This window comes from Equus quagga, chromosome 20 (assembly GCF_021613505.1).
Source record: "Equus quagga isolate Etosha38 chromosome 20, UCLA_HA_Equagga_1.0, whole genome shotgun sequence".
NCBI lineage: Eukaryota > Metazoa > Chordata > Mammalia > Perissodactyla > Equidae > Equus > Equus quagga.
In genome coordinates, this window is record NC_060286.1 from 36395501 (window position 1) to 36415762 (window position 20262).

At 53.2% G+C, this 20262-nt stretch overlaps 1 protein-coding gene across 8 annotated transcripts in view; it reads right to left on the reverse strand.

Annotated features, from left to right (window-relative positions):
• Positions 1-20226, reverse strand: part of CLMN (calmin) — a 123492-nt gene extending 103266 nt beyond the window's left edge. For 7 of the 8 annotated variants that reach the window (XM_046647367.1, XM_046647365.1, XM_046647368.1 and 4 more), the window contains exon 1: positions 20084-20226. In XM_046647367.1, coding sequence (XP_046503323.1) covers positions 20084-20165 — 82 coding nt within the window. In that variant the 5' untranslated portion in view covers positions 20166-20226. Of the gene's footprint in view, positions 1-17562; positions 17760-20083 lie in introns of all 8 variants that reach the window. The other variant, XM_046647370.1, reaches the window with a different exon arrangement.
• Between the last annotated feature and the right edge of the window lie 36 nt (positions 20227-20262).

Genomic DNA, 20262 nt, shown 5'->3' on the forward strand with positions numbered 1-20262 from the left:
GACTGTTCTGTTTCATTTTTATCCTTGACTCCCACCCTTTCCCATTAGAACGGGCTTAACAGTTGATTTCTTCTGCCTAAGTGCCCAGCAAAGGGAGTCTGGGGAATCCAGAGCCCTCTTCCAAAAAGAAGGCCAGGGGCAGCCCCAAGTGTAAAACTCACCATGAATGTCGGTCAAGAGGCAGAAAATGTCTGACCAGGTCGTCACTTTCAGGGAACCCATCCTAAGAAAATAAACCCCCCGAGTTGGATGGCCGTCCAGAGCTGATGCTCAGGCAGCGGCTCCTTCTGGAAAGCAGCATCCCACCTCTCAGGAGGGAGCTGGTGAAGACAGGTCCAGCCCAGCGCGTGGTGGCACATGGTGTGTCCATCCCACGGGGACTGCTGGACCGTCTCTGGACCAGGCCCAGACAGGAGGGTAAGACCAGACTCTCCCACAAAGGGTTCACGTCTGATGGAGGAGCGGACAGGTGGCGGCAGCACGACAATGAAGAGACAGGGCTGAGACACGAGGCCAAGGGCAGGGGGTGCCAGGCAGGGCTGCCCAACAGCACGGAAGAAGGCACTGGATGAGGCAGCCACACAGAAAATAAAAAGCAGGACTCAAGCGGGCAATGAACACAAATGTGAAAAATATGAATTCACATGAAAAAAGACCAGAAGGGACGACACAAGAGTAACAGCGCAGTTGCGTTAGGGTGATGGCCCCAAAATACGGTTATACGACCCTTATAACTATATGAAAACAAAACCAGCAATTGCCACAGGTGACGAGCCAGGGGCCCCCCCCCCCCCCCCCCCCGGCAGATCACACCGCCATACCTCGCCAAGTGCTTCACACACATCATTAATAAGGCGGGCACTCGTTTCCTCCAAGTATAGATGGGGAAACGGGCCCAGGGAGGTCAGGGGGCTCGCCCTCGCATCCATGGTTTTGTGGCACTTAGAACACCCTAGGGCAGGGCCGACCCATCCCTCCCGCCTGCCTTGCCTTCATCACCAGCACCAGACAGAACTGCTCCATGGGCACCCCCAATCACCGTTTTAACTCTTCAACCCCAAAGCTTCTAGATCTGAGCCCACCGAGGCCCAAATGGATGGACCAGTGCGGGATCTACGTCCACTGAAGAGGATTCCGGCACATACTTGACGCATTTGCTCAGTGGCCGCTGATCTCCCTGCACCAGGTGTGCAGTCAAATCTACACCTCCCTCCGATCCACATCCTCCTCCAACCCACATCCTTGCCTCCCAGGACACAGGACAGGACAGCGCCACCCTATGTGACTGGGGGCCAGTGACTCAGCCGGGACCGCTCATCGGACTCCGCAGCACAATGTCACCAACACACTTGGCTGAAGAAATGAACACGGCCGATGGCAGGGACCATGCCAACACCACCGCTGTCTGTCATGAGGTGACAAATGTCAGCTATGGAATGCTGAAAGGACGGTGAACACATGGAGTGCTCTTACTGAGTGCGGGGGCCTTATGGACATCCTTTCATCTGACAACCCCTCGAGGAGTGCGAGATTCACCCACGTTTTCTAGAGGAGGCATTCGAGACTCAGAAAGCGGAAACAACTCGTCCTGGGGGGCAGGTAATGCCAGAACAGGTGAGTTTCTTTCCTGTGATGGGGTCAGGGGTCAGGCAGGAATCAAGCTGGGAGTGCCCCCTGAGAATCTCAGGGACAAGCACAGGGCAGTAGCTCAGAAGGGGGCTCGGGGCTCACAGACTCTGCACAGGAAGAAGGGAAACCCAAGTCCCGGAGTCCATGGATTTAGCATGAAAAGGTCCTTAGAAATCATGGTCTAACCTAGTCATGCTGAGTCGAGATAATGCGAGCCATGCATGTAACGTGACGTTTTCTAGAAGCCATGTTACAGAAAGTCAAACAAAACAGGCGAAACTCATTTAAATAATGCATTTTATTTAACCTACTACATCCAATGTATTATCATTCCAATATGCGAGAATATTTAAAAACTATTAATGACATGTCTTATGCGCTTTTTTTCATAGCAAGTCTTCCAATTTCACGTATGCTCCCATTCACAGACATCTCAATGTGGATGAGATACAACCCTCAATAGCTGCTGGGGGCTGTCGTAATGGACGGGGCACATCTAACCCCTCAATTTGCACTAAAGAAACTGAGGCCAAAGACCTCACTAAGTAACTCACTTAGTGCTTGTCAACTACTGCCATGTGGCTCTGAATGAGGCCAGAGCCACATGCTTGTCAATCACAGGGCCAAACTCAATTTTGGTGTGGGACTGGTGTGGTTCAGTGGAAAGAGAACATGTTTTGGAGCAAGAAAGATCCAAAGCTGAATTCTGATCCTGCCACTAACTAGCTGTGTGGCCGCAGACCTCGTACTTGACCTCTCTGAGCCTCAATTCCCTATCTGAAAAATGGAGATAATTCCCCTAGTCATACCGTTGTGAGAATTAAATATTGGCACACAGCAGGTGTTCAATAAATGGGGACACGAGGGTGACACAGGTGGGGAATATATTGCCATCAACATCCGTGGCATCATCTACATTTTAATCATCTGCAACCCAGAAAAATGATGCTTGAAGGGCGCGGCCCCTCCTGTCTGGGGGGCAGATCTGCCTGGACTGGGGGGGCAGGAAATGAGAGAGACGGGCGAGGGGAGAGGAGAGGACACCTCCACAGGGCATTAGAAGCGCATGCCCGCTGCATTCCAAACCACACAGACGAGTAAAACAAAAGCCACCCAGCTCCGTGGGCCGGCGCCCCAGCCAGCCCGTGTGCTATCAGCGGTGGGAAGCGCCTCCTGGGAGCTGAGCCTATTTGAAAGGAAGCGATCATGGACCTTTTGATCCGTCTGATAATGGCCCAGAGCCACAGTCTATTGCTTTGCTGAGTGGAAAAAATCCAGAACCAGTACCTCCAACTCCAAGACATGCCCATCTTCACCCGGAGTGGGGCTCAAGGGATCCTGCGCTCCGGGCTCCAGATCTAACACAGCCGCTAATGCAGCCCTTGGCGGCTCAAGTCGGCGGAGCCCTGCATGTCCGTGAGCCAGGCTCCCGTCCCCCTCAGCCTCCGGGTGAGTTGTCCCCTCTGCATGGCCTGGTCCTCTCTCCCTTCCTTCTGGCTGACTCCCATTTATTCTGCTCATTTCAACTTAAAATGTCACCTCCTCTGAAAGGCCTTCTATGGCTCCTGATGCAGGGTTTCCTTGTTACACGCTCAGAATAGTCTGCCATCACAGCCGTCACTATATCCCGACGGGACCATGGGGACTGACTCCCTATCATGCAGCAGAGATGGGTCTGTATCTCCCTGGCGTCTGGGAGAGCACCTGGCACCAAGCAGACACTCAATAAATATTTGCTGAAAGTCGCTGCTGCATGAAGTTAGCTCAAAAACCAGAGAGGCTCTGGGTTGGACACGGAGGGAAAGCAGGCAATATTCTGGAAAACAGAAATAAAACTTGCAGCATCTGCACCTGATGCATTAAGTAATTTTTCGTAGAACAATTCCAAAGGGTCAGGCATTATTGCGTCACGTTGCTAGATTCTTCCAACAACCGGAGGGCACTCGGTTATAATGGACACAATTCACAGAACAACGATTACATCAACCACTGATTTTCCAAGAGCGTCAAGGCTGGAGCCTCGTATCAAAGAGTCTTTTGAGCGAGGGGCGCACGCAGTTACAACTCCTCTGTGTTCGAGAGTGGAGCTGGCTCTGTGGAGCAGCACAGTTTCTCCCTTTCCTCTGCATACATGCTACCCTTCTAGTTCTCAAACGGGTGGTACCATTCCCAGGGAGAAACGGTGGGTGAGGTTTTGAGTGTGACATGATTGGCATTTTGTGGGCTCAATCAAGATGCTAAACCTCCTGCAACACATGGAACATCCCACTCAAGGAAGACCACCCTGCTCCAAAAGCCAATAGTGTTCCCCCAATACACTGGGGAAGTTGGCCACAAGCTAGCCTAGGCCACATCCCCGGGGGAAACGGCGGCAGGGGGAAAACGAGCCAAAAAGGTCACATCATTATTAACGAGGACCCACGAAACCAGGTCCTTTTCTCACCCAGGCTGCACCAGTCGCCTTCTGAACATCCCAGCACATCCTGCCTCTGCACCTTGGGTCATGCCAACCTCCTCACTCACTTAGAGGGCAACCCTGCCAGTCTCCACCTCCCCGCATCCCAGCCAACACAAGCTCCTGCTACATGGCACTTGCTGGATGGCTCCCTGTAACCATCTCTCCCATCTCCAAAGGATTCCAGGTCTCCGACAACACAACTCTCTTAGTGCTTGTCCAGTACTGCCTTGTGGTCTCCACAGCATGAGCCCCAAGTGTAGACACCAAATCTGACCTCAAAATATTGACGAAGTGACTGATTCTTTCATGTCATCCAGTTGAACCCGTACCAAAATATCGTCCACTAGACCAAAAAGAATTCCTCCTTTAAATAAAGAAACATTTATTCCAAAGGTCCTGATTAGTATTGAGCACTCAGCATTCACGACTTCACTGAATCTTCCCAACAATGCTGGGAGGGCATTACTATTATTAAAGTCACATGACAGACAGCAGAGCTCAGAACTCCAGGGGACATGTAATTTGGCTAAAGTTCCACAGCTACAAAGCGAAGGAGCTAAAATTCAAGTCCACACCTGGCTTCCAACACCTCTCTCCCCGACAGCCAGGCAGGCCCTCCTTTCTCTGGTTTTGTTCTTATCGGTCAACTGTGTGTCCCTGGTCAGGGCTGCAGGAGAAGAGGCATCCTTGCAGGGCTCCTGGAGGGTCACCTACTGATTCGGGCTCGGTGCTTCTCCTCCTGGTCATCCAACCCACTCAAAAATCCAGAAGATCAAGTGAAGTCAGCCTGGCGGCATCTGATGGAGGCTCAGGCAGGCTAATGTTTAATCTCGCCATGAAGAACAGCTTAACTTTCAAAGCCTGGCACCAGCCAATTCTCCCCCAGGTAGCTGTGGCTTTGGGCTTGGGACGGTTTTATAGAAGCACGCAGGGTTCCAACATCAAACAATGGAGAAAGCAAGCAACCCGTTCGGTCCGTGGTTTGGCTTTTCTCTCCCGAGGAGCCAACGCGCCCGCGGGCAGCAGAGGCTGCAGCTTTCAAACAGGGACAGCAGCAACAAGAAGCGTGCTATAGTTAGTGCCGGGCTCCAATCAAACCCCACCTGCCAAGCCGAGACCAGCTTTCAGCCCGCCGCTGGATGCCTGGCAGGACCCCGGGGCAAGCCCCGCAGAGGAACCCTCCACCCCCAGAGCTGCATCCGACCTGGACCCCTGACCCCCAGACCTCGGGCCCCCAGCCCCAAGGAACCAGAATGTACGGCTGGGAAAACAGCCATTAGGTGTGATCAAAACCCCTGTGCAATTTCCCCAGTTTCTCCTGGTAACTAGCTGAGCAAGTATCTAGTATCTTCACACTTTGAATCTTCAAGCCCAGGCTGAACACAGCACTCGCATGCCAGCTTCCTGCCCAGCTGTTCTGGGACTTGGAAAGGCAGGAAAGTGACTTCTCGGAAAAGGAGGCAGCCTCAACACAGGCTTCTAACCTCAGCCCATCTCCAAACTCTACTAAAACCTACAGTGAAGAGATTTTGTTTGTTGTATGTATTGCGCATTTAGAATATAAACCCTCAAGGACAGAAAGGACAGAAGAAGGGACGACAGCAAGAAAATTCCGCAGGGTGGAAAGACAGACCGCCCTGCTGATTTAGCAAACTCAAGAGACCTACATCCTAAGTGGCAGCAAAGAAGGACAAAACCCAACCCAACTTATAAACCCCAAGTCCCAACGGGTTCAGGAATGAGAGGCGGCAGGCATCTCTGGAAACGGGCTGGGGTGGAGGAGGCAATAAGAGGAGCAGATGAAGGAACGAGTTGGGTGCCTGTCTCCCCTCTGCTACGTCTCCCAGCTGGGGGACTGTCCCTCCTCCATCGAGCACAAGACTGGAAGCTTATTCCCTAAGGAGGAGGAAACGGAAGGTCTCAGGGCAAACTGTGCTGAAAATGGGCAGATTCCGCGAATTTACACATACTGGATGCAGAGGATGCTCCTGCTCCAAGCCCTCTCCCTTCCCTCCCAGACCCACCCCCACCCCCGCAGCCTGGCCTCGACCACCCAGAATGGAGACTGGAAGACTCTTACCCAGGGAGTCGGACCAGCCCAGGAGGGAAGAGCTAAAGACACTGACATAGGAGTTCTCCAGGACACAAGCCAGCAGGGCCCCATCAGAGAAGCTGCCGGTCAAGAAGTCCCGCCCCCTGTGCACAGAGCTTGCAGGACAGTTTTCAGCCTCCACCTCTTAAATATGACAAGACAACAAGGACTATGAGCTAGCCAAAGAAAGAAGCCTCTAACATGAAAATTCAGACCAAACAAGCATCCATAAACAAAGAGAGAGGGGCAGAAGGAAGACACACAGCGCATCCAACGTGCGCCAGCGTGGCTCTAAGACCTTGCCCTCTAGTATCTCATGTAGTCATCACAACTCTTAACGCAGATCTCAATTAGTAATATTTTTATTTTAAAGACAAGGTGTTTGGGGAACAGTGCCGTTAAGCGACTTGCCCAAAGTCACAGAGCAAGTAAATGTCAGAGCTGAGATTTAAACCAGGCACCCGGCTCCATGCTCTGCATCACCGGCTTTCAAAGCACGGCCCGGCCGGCCCTGTCTGTCAGGAATCTCCTCGGTGTGTAGGAGAAGATGCTGCAGCCCTGACACCAGACCGGACTTCTCTAAAGGACAAGAGAGAGCTCTTGCAAATTAAAAATGTGGCAGATTAAAATACAGAATATAAAATTGATGAAATCTTCCAGGAAGTTGAGCAAAAAGCCAAAGGGATGGAAAATAGAAGGAAGAAAGATAAGGAAATTAGAGGATTAGTCCAGGAGGCCCAATATCCAAACAAAGGGAGTTCTAGAAGATCAGAGAAAACCAAGGAGGAGAAGTCATGATGGAATAATCCAAGAAAACTGCTCAGAACCAAAGGACACAGCTCCAGATGGAAAGGTCTCATTCAGTGCTCAGTACAATGGATGAAAGAGACCAGCACCAGCACGGGTCATCCTGAAGTCTCAGGGCACTGGGGACAGAGAGAGGATCCTGTGAGCTTCCAGACACAACAAACCAGGCCACGCAGAGGATCGGGAATGGCCTCCCACTTCTCAACCACAACCCTGGAAGCTGGAAGACAATGGAGCAAGGCCTTCAAGACTCTCACGGATCTCCAACCTTGACTTTGAGCCCTAGCTCGTCTAGCGATCAAGCACTAGAGGAGACGAAGTTCATTTTCCCATGAAAGTTCTCAGAAAATTCACCACCCAGGCACTTTCTCAAGAAGGGTGTGCTCCTAAATTCAAAGGATTCAGCCATAAGGAGGAAGACAGGAAATGGGAGATCTGGCCCAGGAGAGAGGCAAGGAGGACCACAGGCGATGGTGACAGAGGGCCCAGGTGACAGCCAGGCCCCAAGTGCGGAGGGCAACGAGTCCAGACTGGACAGGTCAGAAGACCTCACCGTGCTCCAGAGGAGGAAACCGAGAGCACATACCTGCTGCATCCACACAACTTCAGGGGCTCATAGACCACTACAGAGAGGTTAGGGAGGAATTAATAAGCACACCCGCCAACAACAGACAATTTCTATTTCCAAGGAAAACAGAAAGCAGAGCAGGAAAGGAAAAGTGATCACAATTTCCGACATGACGAAGTTGAACAGCACAGACCGATAGTAATAGCGTAAACCCCAATTACTGGTCTTACCAAAATGATGATGAAAACATATCAGGAAGCTGAGGGGACAAGAAAGATCTGAGGTTAAAGGAAGAGGAGACCCACATCCTTACCTTCCACAGCAAGAAATCGGAGCCTAGGACCAAAAAATCAAGATGAAGCAATGCATACATTATTTTGGAAAATACCAAAATCATCAGCTAAGAAAGTCTGCAAGCAACCGCCTCTGGGAAAAGGGACAATAAGGGAGAAGCACTGTTTTGCATATAAACCTTGGGGAACTGTAACTATGTGTGACTTAGAAAAGGCAATGGAAGGGGAGTCAGACGTTGATGAGACAGGTGACCTCACCGAAGGTTCTAACAACCGAGAGAAGGCGGGATTGTCCCTCCTTTTACCAAAAAGACACTGTCAGGCTCAGAGACATTAGTTAACCCTAAAGAGATGCTAAAACTAAAAGCTCACTTCTGCCAGATCCCAGCACCTATGCTTTCCCTTTGAGTCCACATTCAAATGTTCAGCAAACATGAACTGGGCACACACTGAGCCTGCGACAGGAGGCTAGGCGCTGGGGGGGACACAGTGGTGGATGGGACAGCCGGAGTGCCCCACCCGATGCGGCCTGTGGTCTACTGACAGGAAACAAACCATCACTAATAACAAATCCAAGTGCAGCAGGGCCCACCCCAGGCAGGGGCAATCTATCAAGGGTAACACCGGTCTGACTCCTGGCCTCCTGCCCTGCTAGCCCATCACAGGTCCCATGGCATCAGGGCACCCCGTCCCGCTCATCCCCAACAGGTAAGCCATCAGATCACTGCTCAGCACTTGCCCACAGCACTTCTGGGAACTCAACATGCCATCACCCAGGCCTGTCAACACCCCGCCTCCGAGGCTTTGATTTGGAAGGTATCACATTTTGTTTTGTTTTCCATCAGTCAAGCTCAAAGGCCAGACCGGCTCTGTGGGGGAGAGCGGCACACAATCCCCTGTGTGCATGAAGGGACAGTGAGCACCTTGCACAGAATGGCCTCCAGTAAGTGCTGGCGGGTCCGGGGGGCCAGGGCAAGTCTCGGATACCAGGGTGCAGAATGCAACCTCAGCTGTGCTGCCCACTGGCTGGAGGACGGGGGAAGTGGCTGAACTCCCCCCGGCCTCAGTGCCTGCATCTGTAGAGTGGGGATACAACGTCAGCCTCAGAGGGCTACAGGAGAATTAAATGACCTCATGGGGATGACCGTGTTTCGTAACCTGCCATCACTAAGACAGAACCAGGGATGAAGAGGACAGGACGGTTTCCCATGGCTGCCTCCAGTCACTTCTGCCATAATTCCAAGGTACAGGGCTTTCATCTTGTCAGCCTCTTAGAATGGGACCCTTATCCCCACTCTTCTCAGATCTACCCCTGGGAATGACGGGTCAGGAATCATCGGTTAGGAATTCAGCCTTTATTTAGTGACGGTGTGAGGAACCCGGTGTGGACATGACTACAAACAGAATCAGCCGAGTTACTGACTTCACGCTGATAAGGCTCAGTACCCACGGCTGGCTGACTTCTGGCCCACACCCCTTGGCCTGCTCCAGCTTTCCTGCTGGGTTCCAAGGCAGCTTCCCTCTCCACAGCAGCTGGGCCTCCATCTAGTGCTCTCTCGCCCTCCCCCAAGTCCAAGTCGCCTCGGCCCCCCCGCCTACCACCTCCTCCTGCAACTTACTCCACCTTCTCAGACTTAGTTCTTTTTTTTTGAGGAAGATTAGCCCTGAGCTAACTACTGCCAATCCTCCTCTTTTTGCTGAGGAAGATTGGCCCTGAGCTAACATCCGTGCCCATCTTCCTCTACTTTATATGTGGGACGCCTACCACAGCATGGCTTTTGCCAAGCCGTGCCATGTCCACACCCGGGATCCAAACCAGCAAACCCCGGGCCGCAGAGAAGCAGAACACGCAAACTTAACCGATGCGCCACCGGGCCGGCCCCTCAGACTTAGTTCTGATTCCTGATTCTACCACTTATCAGCTCAGTAGCTTGGCACTGATAACACCTGTGCGAGCCTTGGTTTTGGGGGGATAGATAATAACGCCCATCACAGGGGTTATCTGGAAGACGTGTCACAGTGCCCAGCATGGTGGTCATCTCCCCACCCCCCACCCTCCTCATATTCATGATATCAATGCCCTATAAACAATTAAGAAGATTTTTACACAATCTGTACTCTGTATTATACATTTAACAACAACAATACCCCAAGTGATCTTCTGTCACTCAAGTCAGGTCCCTGCTAAGTCAGCCTGACAATGAAGACGACGAGCTGCAGCAGAGGGAGCCTTTTCAGCCACACTGCCATCTTCACTGACCGCATGTTCGGGAAATTACTAGAACACTTGATTGCATTTCATCCTTGCTTTATAAAAATAAGTTAAAACAGAAAAAAAGTGAAAGTATCATTATCAGTGATCACTATTGGTCTCATAAACTGAATACCATGGAGATGCTGGAACCAGAGCAATGAAGGTTACAGGTTGACCTTCAACTAGCAAGAGAGGGGAAGTTTATAACAATGGATGAAATGACAGAAGTACAGAACGGTGTTATCCGACCATGCTTAAACAGTGAGGCATGATTAGGACTTTGCTTTCATTCTCTGGGAATTTAGATTCCTCACAACTTAAAGGTCTAGCCTCGGACTTTTAACTTTTGATGTAACGTAAACAAAAGTCGGGAACTGCCTATAAGTCAGTACCCTAATGATGTTCTCTTGTTTTCTAAACAGACTTTGACATTTCGCATCAAGTAGAAGACCGTTTATCCAAAACACCCAGGATTTGACTGCTCCGGGTGAAAACATTTCCGGAGTTCATGTATCTCAACTCTCAAAGAACACAAGGATGAGAACGGAGATGTTACTGCTGCCAGAGCACGCTGAATCTCCGGATCCACACAACAGTGTATGCACCTAGAGGCCACTATGACATCACCCTCCTTGTGCAGAGCCACGGAGCACAGACAGGGCCCTGCGACCTCACTCCCTGGTTATTCACAGCCCTGCACGTATCTCAGATCACCCATCACTGCATCTGGACTCCTGGGTAGTATCCCAGTGCCCTCAGATCATGCTCTCCTGTCCTTTGTCAGGCAGCTCCCTCGGGTTCCATAGCCTAGTGACGGCAGCCCTGTGACCAGAGCCCAGGCCTCTGCACTCCCAACTCAGCCTCGATGCCACCATCCTAGCTGTCCGTCAAACTACCATGGAAACGTAAAGGGTACTCCCAGCATGCAACTGTCTCCCCGCTGTGTCTCTCCCAGGGAAGAGGAGCAGGCTCGAAAGCCACTTCTCCATTCCTCTAACAGTTTCTTGTTGCGGCTGTGACAAATCACCACGTTCTTAGTGGTTTAAAACGACACAAATTTATCTCACATTTCTGGAGGTCAGAAGTCCAAAAGGAGTCTGACAGGTTAAAAATCAAAGTCAGCAGAACTGTGCTCCTTCTGGAGATTCCAAGGGAACATCCATTTCCTTCTCTTTCCCAGGTTTTAATGGCTGCCTGCAGTCCTCAGCTCACGGCCCCTTCCCGCAACGGCATCAGCGACCTCTGCTTCCATCATCACATCTCTCCTCTCTCTCGGGCCTCCCTGCCTTGTTCTTACAGGATGCTTGTGATGAACGGGACTCACCTGGATAATCCAGGATCCTCTCCCCATCTCAAGATCCTTCTCTTAACCGCATCTGCAAAGTCCTTTTTACCAAGTAAGGTAACATATTCCCAGGTTCTGGGGGTAGGATGTGGGCATCTTTGGGGGGCCGTTCTGAAGACCTACTCCGTGTTAGAGGCTGGTGGGCCAAAGAGAAACACTCTCCTCTCGTGGACCTATTCAGGGTGAGCCGCAGGGAGTCACGAGGCGGTGGCCGTGAATTCCACCCAGGTGGGCGAGGTTCAGGGAGGCTGCTGTGGGCGCAGTCACCGTCACTCTCTGCAGGAGGTGCCGTGCAGACAGGTGCAGGGACAAGAAAGGGCGTGGCCTCTGGGGAAATAGGAAGGCATCTGGGTGCAGCTGGGTCTGGTCCATTCCAGGAAGGACAGGAGGAGTGAGGGGGCCAGAGCACACAGTGGGGCTTCTTCCTGAGGGCAAAGAGGTGTCTTGGCAGATGGTGGACGTGGCAAGAGAAAGATCTCGGGGTTGCAGGGCTGAAGCAGGATTGGAGGCACTGAGAGGCACAAAAACAGTGGTCCTGGCAACTGAGAGCAGGATGTTCCCAAAAGCAGGCAAGGACTCGGGAGGCGGGAGGTGAGGGAGGGGTGGGTGGAGGATACCGCAAGAGGGTTAAGTAAGTGCACCACCAAATTGGCAGGTCATCTCGTGCCCTCGCCACCCCCCGCCCCAGTTCCCGATGAGAAGGCCTCAGAACGCTACTTTTTAAGTATGTCATACCATAGAGGATTAAAAATAGTTTGAAAGAGGAGAGGAATATAAATATCGCAAAGGCTCCTGGCTGCATGGAGAGCCCCCCAGGAGAGGGAGGCAGGAGTGGGGTGTGATGTCACCAGAGTCCTATAGGTCCCTCCAATCAGACCCCCAGGTCTGCCGGAGCTGAAGGTCCTGCTGGTTGACACCAAAATGACCCTGGGGCTTCTGCAAATTCCCCAAATGGCCCTGGCTTTTCTTCGTCCTCAGGGGCTTTGGTCTAAAATCTCCAAGAAGCAGTGGATCACAGGGCTCAAGAAGGGCAAGAATAAAAGGTGAATGTCAATGGCACGGGCCCTCTGGCCCACCCCCCTGCACTGCCCCCTACTCCTACCGAGGGGCCCACACCTCACCCACCACCGCGCACTCCCCTACTCCCTGGTTGCACACCGCCTGCCTCTGCGGTCACATCACAGATTTTTCCCCACTCCCCCCGCCATCCTCCCACCCTTGAGGCTGGACTGGGCCTCCCCTGCCCCCATGCTCCTGCAGCACCCCCCTTGAGCACCCTCAGTCCTAACACGCTTCTCTCAGCCTCACAATGCGGGTGACCTCTGTGTGCTGCGGTCTCCTGGAGTGACCCATTCATCCCTCCATCCCAGCTCCCAGCCTTTCGGGAGGACACAGTAACAGCTCCTTGACTGCACCAACCAGGCTTCAAGTGGGTACATCCATTTCTAAAGCAGGCCCAGAGCCCACCCAGGCATGCGTCAGCCCTCTGAAAACAAGGCTGGGCCGTGACACGTCCATACAACAAGCTTTCCCTGCTGTTGTCACCATAAGCATCTCCTACTTGTCATGTGCCCTGAGTCTGGGTTTAGAAAATGAGGTCCCTGCCACCCTTACAGGAGGCTCCCTGGATTCCCACATTCCGAACGGGCCAGGCAGTAACTATTTTTGGTTCTGTGGGTACTCCTCTGTCACTACAACTCGATTACCATTAAATTGCAAAAGCAGCCATGGGCATGTGCAAACGAATGGCCACGGCTGCGTTCCAATAAAACTTTATTCACAAGAACAGGCAGGGGGCCGGATGTGGCCTGTAGTCTGCCATCCCTACTCTGATAAAAAAAAAAAAAAAATTAACAAGAGAAAAGGAGACAGACCAGTGAGGAAAATAAGCCCCCAAAGAGTCTTTAAAGCCACACTTATGATTTCTGAAGCTGCCTCTAATTCCCTCTGAGACTGACACAATCTACCGCTGTTAAAAAAAAAAAAAAGAGGTGCGGGGAAGGGGGCCGGGAATAAGGAAAGGTTTCTATGGGAACAGGGAGTTCACTTTTAATGGTTCAACCACCAGAGAGACAATTACTTTATTTTTCTCTCTGCCCCTCTGAAGCAGGGCAGGCGAGACCCACAGCTGGTCGGGCAGGAGGACTCTGCCCAGGGCCTCAGCTGTTCCAGTCCGAAATTCAATGCCAGAGTGTTCCACAGGTCAGGGGGGCAGTTAATGTAATGTGGGCCTCTTCGGCAAAGGGCTGCCTCCCAAGAGCCCTGGACCTGATCAGAAGTTTCGCCTGCCCGCCCGACTACACGGTGGAGGGCTGCTCCAATGGAGGCAAGGCCAACCACCAGCCACGGCCGCTCACAAAGGATTCTGTGGCGAAACCTCTTCTGGGTCTGCTGCCAACTGGACCGAGGGCCTCCCTCCCGCTCCTGACAAACCGTTTAGGCGATGGTGCCTGGCCCGGAACACTCTCGTTCCTTGGTACAAATGTGCATGGTTGAAGGCAGGAAGCCCTAGTTTGCCGTGACCGTGGCACCTCCCTGGGCACCTCCAGCTCTGCCCAGCTCGTTCAGAGCAGGTGTTCCAGACCTTCACTGGGCTTTTCATAGAAACGACAACCGATCAGCCAAGAACAAACCACGACTGCACACCATTTGCAGACATGCACGTCTATAACAAAGCTTAGGAGCTGAAACCTTTCCTAGGGGGACCTTCAGCGGGAGTGAGCCTCCAGGCCCTGACAGTGAAAAGGATCCAGGAAGGCAGCCAGCGCTGCTCCATTTGAGCCCCTGACAATCCAACCCTCTCGTTTTGCAGATGAGGAAACTGAGGCACAGCCAGGGGAAGAGATTTCCCAGGATGCCACAGCGAGTCAGCAACAAAGCCAGGTCCCAGACGCAGGCCTTCAGCTGCCCAGTCCTGGCTGTGGCTTCCCCAGCTGCACAGTATGCTCCACCTGGAGGGGCCCCTCAAGAAGAACCCACACCCCGAGTTAGGAACGGAGCTCGGGCTGGAACACAGCCTTTTGAGGGCAAAATCTAGAATTAACTCACAGCCTGTGGCTTGACTCCAGCTGGGGGCCTGTAGGAATGTTCTCCATGCTGATTCACACTTTAGAACTAAGCACACAGCCCCAGGCCAGGGCACTAACAGGCAGAAAGTTCCTGGAGGACGTGAAACCTCTGCATTCGGCTTTTTTGTTTTTTATAGAGAAACCTCCTGTGCAGTTGCCATGCCCTCCAAGAGCCGGGGGAGGCGGAAGCAGGAAAGATTCCTCCTCGGCTCCTTCTCTTCTCTGGGCGGTGATTAACTTTGACCACAGCAATGTCCCTGGTCCCACTGCTGTACCCAGAGGGGGTCCAGCGGGATGGGGATGAGAACCGGGGGCAGGGAGGGTGGGGAGTTGCTGCAGAAGAGGCGGGTGTGGCATCCCAAACCAGAGCACAGGGGGCCTCGTACGCCAGGCTAAGGGGCTTGGACTTGATCTTCTAAGCGGTGCAGCCCCACCTTGTTCACATCACAGCATCCCTGGACAATGATGCTGTTCACCCTGGGGTGGACCAAGGAGCTGCCCTAAGCCCACAGGCTGGCCACAGAGATGCAATGAAGGGATTAGCAGGGACGTGCTTTGGGTGGCTGGGTGGCGGGTAGATGGGAGGAGGTGACACAAGGCCCAGAGCCATAAAGAGGTCACTTCGGGCAAGCATGAGGAGAGCCTGGCCTGGGCCTGAGCCAGTGGAATGAAAGGAGGACACGGACAACACGACAAGGGCCGATCTTCCTAACCTCACGGGAACTACCTGCCCCTGAGCTTGCCTTCAGGTTACCCCAAGCTGTATGCAATGTAGAGTGCATGGTCAAGCTTCTGCTCAGCACACAAGGTCCTAATCCACCAGCCCCTCCCCTGACAGGCCTTCCCAGCTCCCAGCCATGAAGCCACCAGCTCCTTGATGTGTGACCATCACACCTGACTCATAGAGCGAGTGCAAGAGGATGCGTGGGCTTAGTCTGACCTGGGTTCAAATCTCAGCTCCACCTGCAAGTATCAAGTCCTCGAGTGACCTTGAGGAGTCATTTCACCGTCACTTCTGAAAGGAGCCCCTACCTCAAAGGCTTGTGAAAACACTAATGGGAGCAGTTGGTGCCATGCCTTGCATGCAGGCTACTCTCAGTCAGGTTAACTGTCACCACCTCTGTTTGGCATTCAATCCAATTGCCTCAGATCGCAGCTCCTGTTGCTAGCCCTGGGCAGTACTCTTCCCAACAAATTCGCACCGAGGGAGGCACTGAAGAGGGGATGGGGATGAGGCTCAGGGAGCAGAGCCCAGCTGGCAGCGGTGGACACCCCACCCGGCTCCCCCAGAGCAGCAGTGGGAACAGTCTTACGTCTGCCCAGCCCCCCCCCACGCCGTCCACCTCCAACTCTGAGTGCTGCGCCCTAGCCAAGCTGCTCCAGAACAATGAGGTCAGGGATCCCAGCACCAGACCCGCCGGGCACCAGAGCAACAGGAGACAGCCCCAAACCGAACTGAGGTCTGCGCTGCTAGAAGCAGAAAATTCGAGCCCAGTCTGGCTGGGTGCCCACGATGGCTTCACACTCCTTAGAGGCAGGGACGAGAACCAGCTTTGCAGTCCCTGGTGTCTGCACGATGCTATGGGCCTGGCACATGTTTGCTACAACTGACAGAGAGGGGCTGTGAATTTTGGGGTTGATGGAGGCTTCCTACAAGAATGGGACTGTCTTCAAACTCCTGGCCCAACAGTCCCCTTTGACCCATAGTCAACTGGCCCCAGAACACAGGGCACTCAGCTGGACTCCGAGGCCAAGTCAAGGAGAAAGAGGCGGCAGCCAAAGTGGCCTTGTCATCAGACAGGAGCCAGAGCGTTGCTGCCCACGGCCTGGCAGAGAACGAAGGTACAGACCTGTTACCCAACTGCCTCTAACCTCACTTCTACCCAACGCGTCTCCGAGGAAGTGGGGGCCACCAGGCGAAGGCTGCCAACATCCTGCAATTCCGTTTCTCCTCTCTGAAAAGGTCAACAGCTTGGGCCACCCCCATTTCCGCGCAAGGGACACTGTGAAGGGGCACAGTCAGTCTCTGACCAGAGGGACATCCACGCTCTGCCGGAGAGTCCTGCATTTACAAACATCTTGAGCCATCGAAGCGCACATATCAACGAGGACCTCACCTGCCCACAGGTCAGGTACAGCAAGGTGTGTGACAGGCCTCCTGGAAGGGGTCACACTTTCTGCCCAGACAGGCCAGGAAGTCTTCATTCCAACGTTCCGTGGGGGATGGCCTGGTGACACCACAGTCATAGCTGCAAGGATTCCAGAATTCCACAGTCGGGGCCGTAGACAAAGGCTTCAGATGAGCAAGTGAGCGGAGGCCAACATTTCTCCAAGTTAATTTAAACAGAGAGATATACAGAAAGAAGTAAAGATAGAAATGTATTACTGGACCATCCTTCCCTGACATGCAGCGTCCTCGGGACCGACCCTGGAAGCCCCAGGTCCCAGGACCACGAGAGTCAAAGCTTTCTGAAAAGAACCAGGATGGCTGACCAAGACGCAGCTGCCGCCCACAGCTGGAAGCCGGGAACCCTCCTCAGTCCCTACGATGATTACAGATTCCTGAAATCCCACTGCACCTATCACCACAACAAGTGTGACTGCCTGTGCTCTACAGAAACACACGGCCTAAAACACAGCCCTTCTGCCTGGACTCCTCCTGCCCCCTGAGTGCCATCCACACGGTGTTCAGAAGAACGGGGGCCCCGCCGGCAGCCCACTATCTGGTCATCCAGACACATCCAGGGCTGGGCACCCACCAGCTGGTTTGGGCAGATGCTCTAAGCACAGCAAGGGGTGCCCTCTGGACTTGGCCCCTTGGTTGGGACTTCCTGAGTACCACAGAGACAAGAAGAGAAAACGTCTGTTAAGCATCCAGTCAAGATACAGGGATGCCCGGGAAAAATGAAGAAACAAGACAGATTTCCGCAGCCTCTTCTCAGCGACGCGGGGCAGAGCAGCAATCCCACAGGGCTGGTGTCCCCCCAGACTAAGAGCTCCATTTGTTCACAATAGCCCCAAACTGCAAACAACCCAAATGTCCCTCACCGATGGTCAGACCAACAAACTGCGGTACGTCCACACGATGGAACAGTCCTCAGCCATCACAAGGAATGATGCGGTGCCTGGGTCCAGGGCTGAGAGCTGACACGGATGCACACGCTGGGCCCTAGGGATCTCTGCCAGGCAATGACGATGCTCTCCAAACTGGATTGTTGCGATGTGTGCACAGCTCTGTAGATTTACTAAAAATTATTGAATTGTAAACTTATAACAGGTGGATTTTATGATATGTAAATTATACCTCAATAAAGTCGTTTTAATGAAGACTAAAAAAACAGGAACTACTGAGACAGGTAAGAACATGGATGAATCGCCCCAACATAATACAGAGGAAAAAACGCCAGTTAGAAAGAATACATACCGTACAATTCAATGTTATATGAAATTTTAGAGGCAAAACTATAGTAATAAGGATCAGAATAGTAGTTATCTCAGGGGGCTGTGACTGACTGGGAAGGGAGACAAGGCACCCATCCAGGGTACTAGAAACCTTCTCACCTTGATCTCGGTGGGGTTCTATGGGGGTTTACGTTCAAGTTTCAACGTAAAAACTTGTTAGGCTTGCACTTAAAATTACGCACATTTTATACACATATATACAATCATATATATAAATATAATGTTTATAAATACATAAAATTTTTAATATTTATAAACATAAATTTATATATATAAATATAAATATAAAGTCATATATAAATTTAAAAGTTTATTTTTTTAAACAGCAAAGCCCACTGATGGTCAAATTGTAACTGGCATTGCCTAAAAGTAAGGACAGTTCACTGGGAGCTGAGAGAGAGAGGAATCCACTCAATGAATTCCTACCTAACCTTCAGAACCCATCTCCAACTGTCCCCCTTTGGTGAGGCCTTCTCTCACAGTTCTGGGTGTAACTAACTGCCCACATTGCTGAGCCCTCCTTCACCAAAGTCAGTCCCCCTTGGGAGCTCATCCTAGAGGAATGTAGAAAATTGGTGCACCAAGCATCGGTTACCATGTGTTTATTAAACACCCACTGGTTGTCTAAGACATGCACACACACACACTGTGACAGCCCAAACCAGACGCCATCTCAGCAAAAGAGACCCCCACTCCCAAATAGGATGTCAGTTCTCCGGCAACAGGATCCAGGCGCGAGGCTTATTAACAAAAGGGATCATTTTCAACATATCCAGCTCAATCCTCTTCTCTTTTACACAAATTACAGCCAGAAGAGATGAGGGAGGCCCGAGCAAACTCAGTTTCCAGTGTCCACTGCACTCAGCTACCCCTCCCCCCATTTCAGGTCACCTCCACCTACGCTGTCCCTGCCCAGCCTGGGGGTGGAGCAGACCCACGTGGGCTCCCAGGAAACATTCTATCGGGTGTAATGTTTAAACTCGATTCCTCGGCCACCCCACCCCCCAAGACTGCCCCCTGCTGGCTGGGGCTCCCTGCCCTCCAGCAGTAAAGGCACCACTCCTGCTGAGGGGACACCCACAGCCCCGCCACCCTCCGTCCAGGCGTCCCAGCTCTCTCGGGGCCACCCCCAATCTTGGAATCTCCAGAAACACCAGGCTGCAGGGGAAGCTACTCAAGAAACTTGCCCTGCCCGGGTCCCTGCAGGAGGGGGGCCGGAAGTGGAACTCCGTCCAGCCCTGTAAAGCCCACGAATGCAAACAGAGAGGCTGGAAACACAGCTCCAGGAACACCAGCTTTGGGTGGGTGGGAGCGTTGGGGGCGACTGTGCGTGACTTTTTCTCTCTCAATATTCTTGCGCTTTCTAAGTTTCCACGATGAATAAACTCTTTGGAAAGACGAATACGCTTCATCTGTGGCGGGAGTCACCCCAGCCCTTGTCAGACGCACCGCCCACCCGTTTCTCTCACCTCGTCTCCCGCCGGGTCCTGCGCCCCAGCGGGCGGGCCTCTCGCCCACTCCCCAGTCGAGCCTCCGGCCAGGGGAGGGCAGCCCCCCGAGGAAAGGGGTCGCCTGGGCTGGGTGCCCGCCTCACCCCACAGATCTGCGCCCCCAGCCCCCTTCTCCCCAGCCCAGCCTCTGAGGCAGTGCCCCCCCATTCAATTCCCCTACCCTCAGAGGTACTTAGGAAGTGTGCGAACTCACACACACACACACACACACACACACACAGAGTCGCACTTTCTCCTCCCCTCCCCGACCTGGGCCACCGCCCCCAAGAGCCCACGTACAAACTTCTCCAAACTCGCAGCTGTGGCTGGAGGGGGAGTCGTGACGTCCCCACAAGGAACATAGGACCCCCCCCCCCGCCCCAAACACACACACACATGTGTGCCGCCCCACCCCCTGGGCAATCTGGCCCGGGCGGCAATGCTGGGGTTTGGGGGCGGGTGTCTCCCCCTCTACCCCCAGCATAAGTGACAAGAGCGGGGGCAGGACGGGGCAGGGCGGTGCGAGTCGGAGTCGCCAGGCGTGGGAGCGGCCCCCGGGCTCCCGGGGCGACCCCGATCGAGCCGGCGCGCCTCCCGGGGAGGCTGAGGCACGTTACCTTGCAGGTTCTGGACTCGGATGTCGCTGATCTGTCCGATGAGCTCCTCGCGCTGGAACCAGTCCCATTCGTGCGCAGCCATGAAGCGGGCGGGAGGCCCGGGGCGCCGGGGCCGGGCGCGGAGAGCGGCGGGCGGGCGGGCGAGCGGCACGCACCCGGCGAGGGCGCCGCGGAGCCGG